General features: G+C 34.5%; 1 protein-coding gene across 7 annotated transcripts in view; it reads right to left on the reverse strand.

The window, feature by feature from the left end:
- Positions 1-577: 577 nt before the first annotated feature.
- ATP11B (ATPase phospholipid transporting 11B (putative)) overlaps positions 578-14,988 on the reverse strand; it is a 126,700-nt gene continuing 112,289 nt past the window's right edge. For 3 of the 7 annotated variants that reach the window (XM_019463268.2, XM_019463267.2, XM_019463269.2), the window contains 2 exons: positions 6,461-6,594; positions 578-1,610 (listed from right to left, as the gene is read on the reverse strand). In XM_019463268.2, coding sequence (XP_019318813.1) covers positions 1,529-1,610; positions 6,461-6,594 — 216 coding nt within the window. In that variant the 3' untranslated portion in view covers positions 578-1,528. The other 4 variants (XM_019463271.2, XM_019463273.2, XM_019463272.2 and 1 more) reach the window with 3 other exon arrangements.

The following is a 14,988-nucleotide window of genomic DNA, read 5'->3' on the forward strand; positions in this document are numbered from 1 at the left end:
TTATATTCTCAAAAGAAAATTTTGGAAAACCTTATTTAGCCATTTCCATACAATTTTAAATGTGTATGTACACATCATGTGCTCACAGCTGGGTAAGTTCTTTAACAATAATCATTTCCAAATTTTAAAATGACATTACTTTTTATCAAAACAAATGACAACACTGATCATATGATAAACTTGGTGGAAATTAAGTACTGAAGTACAGTGAGTTAATTCAGCAGTATGTACCTGATTAACCATTCTTAGTATTTTAATTTATCGCTGCCATTACGTCCTAAGATTTAGCATTTTAAACTTTGTTTTACTTACATTCTGTAGCCATGCCTGAAAATTTACCTTGTAATGGGGCACTGGACAGATTTCACTTTACATGGTAGTCTACCGTAACTTAGATAACGTATACTATCCTAACAAATAACAGGATTCTTATCTGAAATCCTTTATTCTATAATCTAGCTTACTGAAAGTCAAGAGCAATTCTAAATTAGCCATAGAAAGAGGCTCTTATCTTTTTGTTGATTTAATTACCCTAATATTTTTATTTATATAATTAAAAATAGTTGCAATATTTAAATACTGTCCAAACTTGTTTTTTATTGATATAGTTGAACTTTACAACAGTGTCAGAAAATACTATAAACAGAGCCTTCTTCAGAGAGGGGAAAAAAAGCAAATTTAAATATATTAACCAGATTAAAGCATGCAAAAGATCCAATGATAAACACATTAAATAATATGCTAATGGTATGTAATTTACCCACTACAGGTTCTTCGTATTCTGTCACAAAAATATAGTAAACATCAATTTGAAATTTGGTGAATGGACTTGATTCCTGATTTATATATATAATATACCCTTTGCATGTATGTGGTTAATTTTACTGGTTGTGTTACAGTATTTAGAGAAGTTTGGTACTGGTATATAGTTACTACCCATAATGCAGTAAATAATGGTGGGAAATGCATTCTCCTAATTTGCTCTGTGAACTTAGAAAGCACTAATGAATTAACAACATGGGTCACTGAGCGACCAAAATTCCTTTCTATTCACATTAACTTTTCGCATGAAAAGCTTCAAATATAACTCTAATAAAAAAATAGAGTTTTCAAGGCAAACTTTTCAGCATAATTTACAGAAGCAGATCTGAATAGAAGACTCAATAACCAAGCTAATACTAAAAAATACAATTGACTAGGAATTACCTCCCTTTTCTACCTTGATATTAAAATATAGTGGCCTTAGCAAGAGGCTGAAATGCCATTAGGAGTCCCATAAGCACGAGGAACAACCCAAAGAGATGGAAAATGTCTGTTTCACGAATTGTGACATGTTCAGATTTAAGTTAGGGGAGCTGAAAGGGGTTTGTGTTAATGCTTTTTGTTTGCCATTATAACTCTGAATGAGTATGAAATATTAGAAATTTCAGAAAGTAATTCTGCAGAACTAGTGTGGCCATTATCACGGTGATCACACTGAATTTTAGGAAAGGAGTTGAAATGGTTCCCACAAAGTACTACTGCCCCTTTAACAAGTAGAGGAGTCCATTGTGGAGAGAGTCAAGATGCTCCTGTCGTTGGTATAGAAAGGATCCGATGCACTCCATGATCTAAAGTAACAATAAGAGAAAAGTTTGGCTCACCAACACCTATGTTTTAAGTGAGAAAAAAAATTTACTCTAAAATGCAATTTGAATATTAAAATAATCACTTATTGATTTGTTTTTAAATGCTAAAGAGAAATTATTCATACTAGCACCGAATCAGTCTATTTATATTGTACAAAAACTTGGAAAAAATAATGCTCTAGTCATTATATAAAATATTAGCCAAAATTCAGACATTCATTAGCCTTAAAACAATTCCTACAGGTAGTAAAGCATGAGATGCTCTTAAAATCTTTACAATTCAGTAAGAAATAAGTATGTTACTAAGAGTTATGCACATTCAGTTTTACTAAAAAGCAACTAGGTTATATTTTGACATTACAGAAGCAAACAAACATCCCACTTACCAAAAGCTTTGGAATGAAATAGTAATATGTTCATATTACATAATTTCTTTTCAGCTATAAATTCTATTCTAAAGATTTTAGTGTAATTAGCTTGAACGCAGTAAATTGTTTATTCAATAGATATCAAAGACAGCTGTAACTCAGTAGGTTTTTCACTTAACTGAGAATAAACCTGTAGTGGTCTGGAAAAGTTAACTACTGTCTGAATGATAAAACCTAAAAGCAATTAATTACCTAATACTTTATTTGCAGCTCTATTAATTTAAGCTAAAATAACTCTAGACCCAAACTAGCCTTCTAGGCTTAAAATAGCCTAACCTATATTTCAAGTTCAGTATCAGGATTACCAAGCCAAAGGTGGCTCTTCTTAGAAGACTAAAAGCACTAAACAATAAATCAATACATTTTATGTAACTTTTTTCAGGGTTCCCACTTTCCTTAAAAAAAAAAAAAAAAAAAAAAATGTTAGAGGAAGAGACCAACATTTAAAGTGGCTCCTAAACTCACTCTTATCAAATATCCACTGTTTCCTAGAAATTCTGTTATTTAAATCAATTAAGCAAGTACAGTCATAATGAAGTTTGGAACCTAGAAATTTTACAAAGTTGCCAAAGAGGAACACAAATAAGCAACAAAACCATACTGGTAATTTACAGGTTCTCTAATTTTATTAGTTTCCAGAAAACCTTAAACACCTTAGTTTAAGGAAGGGCTTGTTCACCACCCTCTGTCTAGTACCTAAACTGCACCTGGCACATAGTAGACACTCAGTATTTGTAAAATAAATGAATGAAATGAGATTATTAACATTTCTTAGAGTAAGTATTTATCCAAGAAAAGGCACACTTAGACACACAAGACAAAACATAACTGCCAACACCCTAATTATCGGGAGTCAAGATTCCATTCCCAAATTGCCAGTACTTTATATCAGGCTTTCCTCTTTCCCAACCATTGCTTACATAGAAGAATTTTATTAGGTAAGGCTTCCTTTGTTTGATCTTTTCAAAGCACACATGTGCATTCAGATGTTAAATATCCTATTTGACAGAACATTAAATACTGGAGCTACATATTAACTCCTTTCTATTCAGAAATAGTTTAAAAAATTATTTTTAAAAATGTTTTTATTTATTTTTGAGACAGAGAGAGACAGAGCATGAGCAGGGGAGGGGCAGAGAGAGAGGGAGACAGAATCCAAAGCAGGCTCCAGGCTATCAGCACAGAGCCCAACGCGGGGCTAAAACTCACGGACTGTGAGATCATGACCTGAGCCAAAGTTGGACGCTCAACTGACTGAGCCACCCAGGCGCCCCGAAAATAGTTTTGATTAGGATAAAGTAACTTGGTAAAATGCATACAGAAAATCATTTATTGCTGAAGTACAGCCCTTTAGTGTACAAGATGGTATATCCTTTGTAGAGCACCATGATGCTACATTTGAAACCAAGCTTGCAATATGACATATTCCTTTGAAAACATTAACTAATAAGATGTAAGAATTTCTGTGCCTGGATGGTGGAAGTTTAATCAGCTGAATAACATGTCATATGAAAGCACTAGTTGTATTTCTTAAGTGATGCTCATTACCTTTTATGTTTAATAGGTTAATGGAACAAATATCCAAGGGATTCTACAATTTGTAACAGAAGTATCAGCCTTGCTTTACCTTTTAAGTTAGACATGAAATAGAAATGTAGAATAGAAGCTATTCCAAAATCAAAACAGAAATGTCGAACATATTTCACTAACACAATTATGTAAAACAAAAACAAAACTCTACATATCAAAATGACTTTCAAAGTTTAAATCTAATGTTAATGGATCTAAGGCAATTTTCATATACTCCTTTGAAAAGCACCAAGTGGTTTTCTCATACTGTATCGATTTTTATCCACTAGAAAATACAAACAGATTTCAAAAGACTTTTTAGATTATTTGTTTGAAGAAAAAAGGGGGATAATGACAGTACTAACCAATAACATAACCTGAGATGTTAGACAAAAGTATTTTGGAAGTATTTGGAAAAGTATTTATAGTCTGTCAAATAAGATAATACTGTTAAACATTTTATTAGGAAAGTAAAAAAAAAAGTCTTACAAAAGAAAATATTATGATACAATTTTAAGTGAAAAAAAGTACAGATGATAACAGTCACCTTCATGTGCCGAAATAAGTCCCATAATTCCAAGGGCAGGTTCAAAGGGATAATGCAGTATAAAAATGGCTACGTAAAGAAAAATGGGGGCGTATTACCTGAATTATTGGTATACAAAAAAGTCAGTACATAGAGCAAAAAAATATTTTTGGCTTATTTAAAATTAATTATAGTTTTAAAATATTTATTTATTTCTGACAGATAGCACAAGCGGAGGAGGGGCAGAGAGAGAGAGAGGGGAAACACAGAATCTGAAGCAGGCTCCAGGCTCTGAGCCATCAGCACAGAGTCTGATGCGGGGCTCCCAACAAACTGTGAGATCATGACCTGAGCCAAAGTCAGACACTTAACTGACTGAGCCATCCAGGCACCCCTGATTTTAGTTTTTCAATAGTTAGTGAAGATGTATACTGTCATTAAAGAGAACTTCCTGCTGAAATAGAAATTTAAAAAATTACGTGGAAGTTCTATAGTTGTCTCTTAGTCTAACTCCCACCTTAGTTCTGTATAGTAAAGCTGTCTTAATAAGTAAAATAATATTGTAAAGTGGGTCTTTCAGGAACTTCTTTTGGAAAACTTGGTGGCTTGGGTACATAACAGAGCTTCTTTCTTGTAATGCACTTTACAATACAATTGTGGAAGTCAGAATACAGAAGTGCCAGTAAATTTAACTCTTCGTAGTAATTCTTTTATGTGGAATAAAATTACTACAAAATGATACCACAGAATTGTGGAAATATTTTTGATCACATGTTATAATCAATAAATGGAGACTGAAACCACAGACATTATATTAACATAAGAATGCTATTTATAAATGCAACTGTACCATAAAGACATGGCCATAACTAAAGGCAAAATGGGAACTAATAAATCCACCAGTAAATGTTACCTGAATTTTATGATATATGAATGGTATTTATTCATTTTTAAAACACAAAGCTAAGCAAATATGAAAAATTATTTTATTAGATTATAGGGCCTCCTCCATCCTTTATTCCCTGCTCCTGCGGTATTTTCCAACCTTTTCCATGCCATGGCACATGTAGAAAGTGATTATTCGTGTGGTACACGCTGGACAATGGAAATTGCCGTCTGTCTACCCCTGCCCATCTGTAACTCCTCATGCGTACAAGTGCATTACTACTCTCATTTTAGAACTATGATATAATTCACATTAAGAATACCTAAGTGTGAAAAAAGTTACTTCTACTTTTTAATATCACCTAAATAGTGTGTCTCTCGGGAAAATTTATGAAGAAAATTTATGAATCCATTTCACTTTTAAATAAATTTAAGTGGCATTTACCAAAAAAATGGCATTTTTTGTTATGATCCACAAAAGCGAGCACTGATAAATCTAATTGAAGAAACAGATTTGGGAGGGGACAGAAATGCTAAGATTCTTCTACACCATAATTTAAAGTGTCTGCTCTAACTTATCAACTTAAAAAAATTTTCTTTAACATTTATTTATTTTGAGAGAGAGAAAGCATGTGAGAGAGTGAGCATGAGTGGGAGAGGGGCAGAGAGAGTGAGAGAGAATGAGAGAATTCTAAGCAGGCTCTGTGCTGAAGGCTCAATTGCATAAACTGTGAGATCATGACCGGAGCCAAAACTAAGAGTCAGATGCTTAACCAACTGAGCCACCCTGGTATCCCTAACTTATCTAAACTTTTAGTTAGACCATGAATACCAAGCAAAAAAAAAAAAAAAAAAAAAAAGCAAAAACAAATCACAACTCATTTAAAAAACCTCATCACAGAAATAGAATGGTATAGAAGAGCAGTAATACAGCCTTTGTGTTTATAAACACCTCAGTCTCAAATGACTGACCAGAAAATATACATGAAGAGTAAGAGAAGCAAAATCCTTCGATTTCACTATTATATGTAGACTATTCTGTAAATACAAAAAGCAAACAAAAAACAAATACAGGAAATAAAACAGTAATATAAGGTATAATCAAAAAAAGAAAGTTCTAAAAACCAAATAAGAGTACCATACCTATTCAGCACATTTTAAAAAGATTGTAAAGCAAAATGTTTCGTTCATTAGATGAAGTCTCTTCAAAGGTGCTTTCTCTTCCTCTGTTAGCGAAAGAGCCCCCTACCCCAAGGCCACAAAGTGAAATCTACCATCAAAGAATGCTAATAAATAGCACACTTCCCCGCTTCAGTTGGTAAAACCAGCGGCTGATTTATTAGGTATCTAGAGATGCAGGTTCATCCTGTTCCAGTTTATAGGATACTCATCTGCAGCAAAGGCTACTGAAAGAAATTTCACACCTGCTGACATGGGTCGGACTACATCTTCCTACTACTCGTTCCAGCATTCTTCCAACAGATGCGCACGCTGTTTCTCCTTCTGAGAAACAGCACATGGAGTCCAAGCACTTGATACTTGAATTTGCTTTAATAAGCTGGAGGAGTTGAAGCAGAAAAAAATTAAGTTATTTACAGATTTGGATTTCCAAAAAGCATTAAAAAATTACAACAAGCACTTTAAAACCAAATGTAATGTATATACATATATGTTTTCTATAACATGGAAATGGATGAAGGGCTCTAAGAGTAATATGCAAAAATGCTCAAAAGGCACTGTGATCTAAATTAGAAGTCAAACAAAATAATTATATAAAAATAAGTGGCTGGATATTATTTAAATATGCAAAGATTTTGGATTTTATATCTTATTTATTTTAGTCAAAATGATCTACATCACTCATTCAAATTGAATGAATTCGAATTCTTCTTTGAGTTTTTGTTTATGTGAAATGCTCCTGTAATTTCAATTACAAATGTCTAGCAATTGAGAAAAGTGGAGTGTGAACCATTTTGAAGACTGGGAAATAACAACCAGGCAGGACCTAACCCCAATCTTCAACAACAACAATAGTAGAAAATACGTAGTGTTTACTATGTGCCAAATTCTAAGCACTCTATATATATGCACTCCATAATTATCCTTGAAAAAAGCATCATTTACCTTAAATTTGCTAAGCAACTAATAAGAGCCAATCATGCCCCTAATCAGCTTATCTTGCTTTAAAAAAATTAATGGTAGATGTACTAAAATCTCTTAAACAAGTGACTTACTACTATTAGGACTTTTATTAATTTCTGAAGGTATGCAAGATTTATACTGATTCAGGCATAAATAACCCAGCAAAATAACTTAAAGCCATTACTACTACTAATTTTAATCCTGTTAAAATGAGGGGAAAAAATGGTATGACCACATAGCCCAATGAATCCCAACCCTGGTTTTGACACAGACAAGGACACTCCTAAATTTCTCAGGGGTTATTATTTTAAACAAACTTATTTTCATTCACTTTCCTTTACATATATAACATACTGTACAACAAATCTTTGGAAAGTATAGAGGAGGGAGAACAATGAAAATACATTTATTAGAGTGTTGCAATTCACAAAGGTTGGGAATCACCAAGTGTTGAGGGCAGGCATGGCAACAGGGGACAGACAGGGGACAGACGCTCACGATGGACAGAAGACAAATATGATGGAACATAAATAACCTGGCACTCTGACCATAAGCAGTGGGTGAGGTCTGCAAACTCTATGCTCAGAGTAATCCTGCCAGATAGCAGGCATTGTGAGACAACACAGTTCCTGTTTGGCAATTACCTGATTGCACCAATGTCCTAGGATCTGCTAAGCACTGAGAAGTAGCCAAGTTTTACTTGTTCTTTCATCACAATACCCTTGGTTTAGGACTGTTTATGGTATTGTTTCTTAACCTGTGTTTTGAGAGACGTTTTACAGATGTTTCATGAAAAAAAAGCTCCATGGCCTATTAATTAAGTTTGGGAAACAGTTCAGTGATGGTCTAAATAGACTTATTGAGCAAAGCGTTGTCAATAAGTCAGGATGTGTGGTCAATCTCCAGGGGAAGAGCCAGACATAGTGCGAATTCTCAAACTTGTTTTTTTTAAGTAAAACCTTTCCCCCACACCTGCCGCCACTGGGAATCAGTCAACACTAGGAAGAATATTAATATTCAGAGGAACAGTTTAGGAAATGTTGGTTTAAGTAATAAGATTTCATCAGTCTCTCACTTTCCTCCTTGGGCTCTGTTTTCCTCCATCTCAAAATCACCCTCTACAGGAAACAGGATTCTAAAGCCCCCACATGCTCAAAAAATTACAACACAACAAGGAGGCCTTAAGGCCCTTTGTAACCTGACCTCAGGCTACCTTTCCTGCTCAACTTGCCAATGCTCCTGTACAGTCTTCACACAGCCAACCAATGCAGTGTTCCTTGCCTCTGGGCATATGTCAGGGCTGGTCACCAAAGAGTCAGAATGCTGACTCCTACACCCAGTTCAGTTTAAATACTATCATCTCCATGAAACCTCCCTCACCTCTCCAGCTATCAGTAGTCTCTTTCTGGAGTCTATTCCACTGTTTGCTTGTGTAATTTAAATAGTATAAGCACTTAAATTAAACTTTTACTTATTGAACAAGGCACTGTACTGGTTCTTATAGGAGACAGCAATCCAGTGAGTTAATAAGTTAATAAGGGAAAAAGGTGGGAGATAAGTCAGGAAAAAATAATAATGGCAGTTACATTAATGGAATACTTACTGTGCATGTGCCAATCACTATTAAGATGCTTCTCATGGATTATTCTCATTTAAAACTTATAAGAAACTTTAGGGATAAGCACCATATTCAGAAACATTTTACAGATGAGGAAACAGAGAAGCTAAGAATTTGTTCAAGACCACCCTGCTGAGGCTTGAGTCTTGGTTTCTTTAATTCCACAGCCCACAACTCTTTATCATGCTCTTATGCTGCCTTCTTATAATTATGGTATGAGGCAAACTACAAATACTAAAAAAGAGGAGGAAAGCTGTCGTTGCTGGTATTGGTGGGAGGGCATGAAAGATTTGATGGAAAAGATAGCATCTGGAACACATTTTGAAAACTGGGCGGGATTTCAGTAGCTGTTAGGTGAAGAGAATGAGTAACTATGTGTGGGTAGAAAAGTATGATGTGTACTCAGCACATGTTTAGTCTCAGTGTAAGAAAGTAGCTGTTATGCCTGCTTCCTTGCAAAGAGACCAGTGCCACTCAAAGTGTGATCCATGGATCAGTGTTGATTGGGGAAAACATTTTTTACTGGCCTATGAGGAGGTAAGTGTTTCAGATCTGTAAGAATAAGAGGTTAAAAAACTTTATGGCAATTTGACAGAATACTTTTATAACTGCTGAATCTAATAATAATTTTAAAATCAAGGCTTATTTTATTTATCTTTTAAATTTCATTTCCTAGTACAGCTGACCTTGAACGACATGGGTTGGAACTGCATGGTCCACTTACACATAAATTTTTTTTCAATAAGTACATGTACAGTACTGCAAATGTTATTTTCTCTTCCTTGTGATTTTTTTTCTCTAGCTTACTTTACTGTGAAAACATTATTGTGATACATAATATCTACAACATACAATATATGTTAATTGGCACTTCATGTTGTTGATAAGGCTTCCAGTCAACAGTTTGCTATTAGTTAGGTTTTTGAGGAGTCAAAAGTTACATGTGGATTTTTTACTGCATGAGGGGTCAGTAAGCCTCTAACCCTCACATTATTCAATGGTCAACTGTAACTAATTTTTATTGCATTTTACGAAAGTATTGGTCTGTGATAGATTGGAAATTAAAAACAACAAAGCAAGAAAACAAACCGGTCTTTCACATTTGGCTAGGGAACACCAAACTAGACTAGAAACTAGAGAGAAACGAGGAGTCTGCCTGGTATTTCTTAATATAACAACTTGTGTTTTGCTTATATAGCTGATATTCAACTGACAAGGATTCACTGAAGAGGACATCCATAATGTCAGCAGCATTTGAGTGCCCCATATGTGTAGAACACTGCTTAAGCCCGGATCTAACTTTAGGTAATAATCTTATTTTGTACTCATAACCTTTCACTTTAAAATCTAAGAAAAAGTATTAATACATGGACAACCCCAGAGAGAGTAAACATCTTGAAATATCAAAAATGTTATAAAGAAATGACTTCTTCAGATCACCTTTTGAACTAAGCTAAAATATATGTATTTTATATACATTACATATATAATATATATTATAATATGTATAATATATACAAACCCCGGCTGCTTTAAAAATGCTGAATGCTGGTTAGTTGTGTAAAGCTGCTATCTATATAAAAAACTACACTGTTCTCTAGCAAACTCCCAAGCTCTACCACTTTCCCATATATATATATATATCTTTGATCTCATATTCAGGATCTGGGAGCCCAGCCAGAGTACATGCAGCCACAGCTGCCAGTATAACTAACGGGGGGGGGGGGGGGGGGTAGGAAAAGGATGGAGCATTTAAATCTCATTTCATTCAAAGTAAGGAGAGGCAATTATTTCTTTTTTCGGACGGCTTATAAATACAAGAAAAGAAAAAAAAGCAAAGTAATGGGAATGAGACTCTACCTGGTGGCATTTTATTTTACCAGAAATTTTGATTTATTGGTAAGACACTCTCTATTGCACTTGCTTCCCAGGAATGGCCACATACCTTAGAGCTAGAAGTGCTGCCCAGCAAAAAACTATGGGCATTCAATATGACTATGTATGATTAAGAAAAATTTTCATCTTTACAGAACTTGCCTTTTGAGATAAATTCTGACTCACTGCTCTTATTCCATTATTTTCATGTCAGTGACAGTAAACATTTAAAAGTTTCTCTTAGTGCTTCTGTTTCTATATATCTTCTATCTTTCTTGACTCTTCTAAATGTTAGAAAATTGTCATACATCTCTAAATTAGTCATTTCTATGATATCTTACCTATCAAGTCAAATAGTTTTTTAAAGTTTAAATAAGAATTAGTAAACTATTAACCATATATGTTCTGTTGCCTTTAAAACAGTTTTATAATAAATATATAATCAAAGTGAGAATCTTGTAAAGTCTTAAAGGAGATACGTGGAAACTAATTATGAAAAGAAAAAAGGTTGTGTTCAAGGAAATGTTTTTCTTTTTAATGTGAAATCAAAAATCATCCAATATTACTAATTTCCAAATTTGGTTAAGAATAATAAAACCCCTAACACAAATAATGGCTTCATCTCATTATTCAGAATTGCAAGAGCTGTTTGGTGATGGCACTTGGAAGACTGCTGTCTCTTACTCAAGGCCTATTTCTCCATAACATGCCTCAAGCTCCCGTTCACTCCTCTATGCTCCCTTCCCTCTTTTCCTTTTCCTCAAGTAAAACAAACAGCTTTGGGTGGTTATAAATTTAAATACCTCCATACTGTCCTTTAGGTATCTCCAGAAAGGAGATTTACATCTGTATGTATTGCCTAAATTTAACTATTAAAATAAGCATACGGTAAGAATTACATCTATCAGGTATGGTTATTTTAATAATTTGGTTTATTCTAGTTTCAAAAAGACTGAGTCCCCTTTATTTTAATGAGGTGGCTGCAACATAAATAACAGTATCTGACTAGGAATTTGAAATTTAAGTGAAGAAAAGTATCTGTATCTGTAAAAAATGGAAAAATGACCAATTTTCATGGAGAGGGTAAATCAGAATAGCACTAATTAATGAACTAAGCCATGGTACAGCTGATGTTAAGGATTCAGTTTTCTAAGTATCAATCATCCAGAGAATGTCAGAGGATAACTGTTTGGTAGAAATAATGTCAACGCTAATATTTTTCTTCATTTCAACCTCCAGATGAAAAAGTTGCTCAAATAAGTCAGCACAGATTTGAAAATAACATTAATTTTGTAAAGTGTTGCACTTATCAGGTATGCAGCCAGGTCCTGCTACTCATGGCAGCCTTAGTATTATTTGTTTTTTAAAATGTTCAATTCTATTTCCTCACAGAAATTTTACTCACTCAGAAAAGTGTAGCTGTTAGTGGCAAACAACTGAATACAGGCCATTAAGGTTTTCTGTTCCTTTCTAGTTCACTTCTTTAATTAAATGAGACAGTGCTAGAAGCATCTTTGTCACAGAAGAGGAAGGTGACTTGTTTTTTTGTTTTTTTAAAATGTTTTTTTGTTTGGGGTGGTGGCAGGTTTCAGGCAGGGGCTTAAGCATCCAGGTGCACAATGAGAAAGGTCAATAGTCCTAACATCCTGTTGACATCCTTACAGCACAGCTGGAAAGAGAGCATCCAGAACAGGCCAGGAATCCAGTGACAGAGAAATGACAAAACAATGGAAGCCAAGGAGGCAGGTGACAGTGGAAGGGAGGGAGATGATTAGAAAGCCCTAGCCCATGACAACATTTAGGGCTCAGTATCATCCTCTGCCTGATCTGACAAAGCTGACCAAATTTTGATTAGAGGAAAACAACTGCTATTTCAAGGCAGAAAAAACATTAGAGGGATATTATATAATACTTATTTTTTTGAAGTGATTTTTATCTCAAAATATATGCCAAAGGCAGAAAACTATATAAGAAAAATATTCAAGGTATATTTCACTCAACAATGAAAGTGATATGCAAAAAAAAAAAAAAAAAAAAAATGCAGATCAGGGTAATACCCCCAGCAATTTTACTAAAATCATATTCACAGTTTCAGTGTTCTTCTATCATCTTGTTTACAGGAAGAAAGACCAACTATCACAGGATGATGAGAAAACTCACTTATCACCCCTTTGTAAAAGTAATCATAACAAGGCCCTGTTATTAGGAGCATTCTAAGAACTCAACTCTCAACTGTATCATACATTTTAACGGACATATGAAAGCAAAGCAGACTAGATCCATGTCTCATGAAATGCCCACTTGAACTTGAACCCTTGGGGAACTTTTATCACAAAGGACAGGAATAATTTTATAGTTTTAGTCTAATCAGGTCCCACGTGGATTATCTGTTTTGTAGATTATCTAGGACATAATATAAATCCAGGCCAGCTCCCCCTCTTTACCCAGAGACCTTGTCAGCTGAGTTTTCCTTGTGGCTCAATCAGGGCATATTTTAAAAGTTAAGAATTTTTCTATATTTATCAAAGCAGAATACCAGATAAATATATACCAAAAATAATTATATAGAGCATCCCAAAACAAAAGTTGAGAATTGTTTTGAATTTCTTTTCAATTAATAGTAATAATAACAATGAAATAATTAATCAACATTTTTCATTTAGAGCAGTTCACTAAAGTAATCTAACTTTAAAAATATGTCTCCCAGAATAATTCAGATTTTTGAAATTACGTACTTGTTCTATGGTCTGATTCCATGGTACAGTTAAGATTTATAATTTTCAAGTAGCTTTGTTTTATTTTTATTTTTTTTAAATTTTTTTTTTTTATTTTTTTTTCAACGTTTTTTATTTATTTTTGGGACAGAGAGAGACAGAGCATGAACAGGGGAGGGGCAGAGAGAGAGGGAGACACAGAATTGGAAACAGGCTCCAGGCTCCGAGCCATCAGCCCAGAGCCTGACGCGGGGCTCGAACTCACGGACCGCGAGATTGTGACCTGGCTGAAGTCGGACGCTTAACCGACTGCGCCACCCAGGAGCCCCAAGTAGCTTTGTTTTAAAGTTTCACCATTTATGAGGTTTTATCCCAAATGAGACAATAGTACCTTCTTGACCAATAATTATAATATATAAAAGGCAAATAACCCAAGTAAAAATATAATTATTAGTAGTGAGAATTTTTATCCTCCATAATTACTACCAATCAAAATATTCTGCATATCCTAATTAGGTCTAGAAGTGGTTGTCAGGATTTACTCCTCAAGAGGTGAATGAATCAAGTCCTCATCAATTCATACTTTTTTAGGACAAAGATATAACCAGGAAAGTTTATGAAAAGAAGTGAGAATCTGAGGACTATCGGTCAACAGAAAATTATTCAGTACCTCTAAGCACTCACTCATCTGATCATTTAACTCCAGACCTAGACAAGTAATCTGGTGTCTAACTATATTAAGATGCATAAAATGGTGCACAACTACCACTTCAAATGGGAAAACTGATTTCAGAAATAACAGAAATAGCATGACATACTTTCAAAAGAAGTAAAAAGGAATAGTTTATTGAATAGGTTGTGAGAATACCTTACTAGGTTAGAATCTGAGGTGAAGTAGGATTTAACACTGTAACTCCAAAGAGAGACTAGTAAAATATTCAGAGATGGACATAAAAAAATGTAAAGATCACAAAAAAGGAAGACAAGTCAACAAAAACAGTAAACACATGAGGAACAATGAAGGATTAGTGAAATAAAAACTAGGAGTCAGGCCAGTTCTCCCACAGCATGCCCCAAGCATGAGAACTTAGCGGATATGTCCCCAGGCAGGTCCAGCGCAGTACTACCTAGTGCACGCAAGAACTGTCCTGCTGGCTGCAAGCCTCAGCTAGCAGGTGCCTACTGTCCTCCCCTCTGTGCTTGCTTTCAGCAAATTCATATGCTGAGCTGACTGAACCCTTATCTTCTTCCATCTGGAAGGACAGAAAAGCAACAAGTCTCATATTACAGAACAATACTCTCACTGTATAATAGGTTTAGAATCAAAACAGCAAGTTGGGGTCTGCAATCTGCGAGGCACAAATGAATGTTCATACAACACCGCATTCATTTATCGTCACAAAAGAGAGCTAATGGCAGCTTCTTTAGGGGAATACAACAAAGCACACAAAATTAAGCCATGATTTTCCAGTGCACAAAATTAATTTAAAACCAGATTTCCTTCACTGAAATTCAACTCCTTCTATTAAATTCCTTGTCACCAAGATTTAGGGTTCTTATTGCAAAGGTATGTATGCCCACTTTCACAACCCTTATGCTCCCT

This window comes from Panthera pardus, unplaced genomic scaffold (assembly GCF_024362965.1).
Source record: "Panthera pardus isolate Hobbes unplaced genomic scaffold, ASM2436296v1 HiC_scaffold_16, whole genome shotgun sequence".
In the NCBI taxonomy this organism is placed as follows: Eukaryota; Metazoa; Chordata; class Mammalia; order Carnivora; family Felidae; genus Panthera; species Panthera pardus.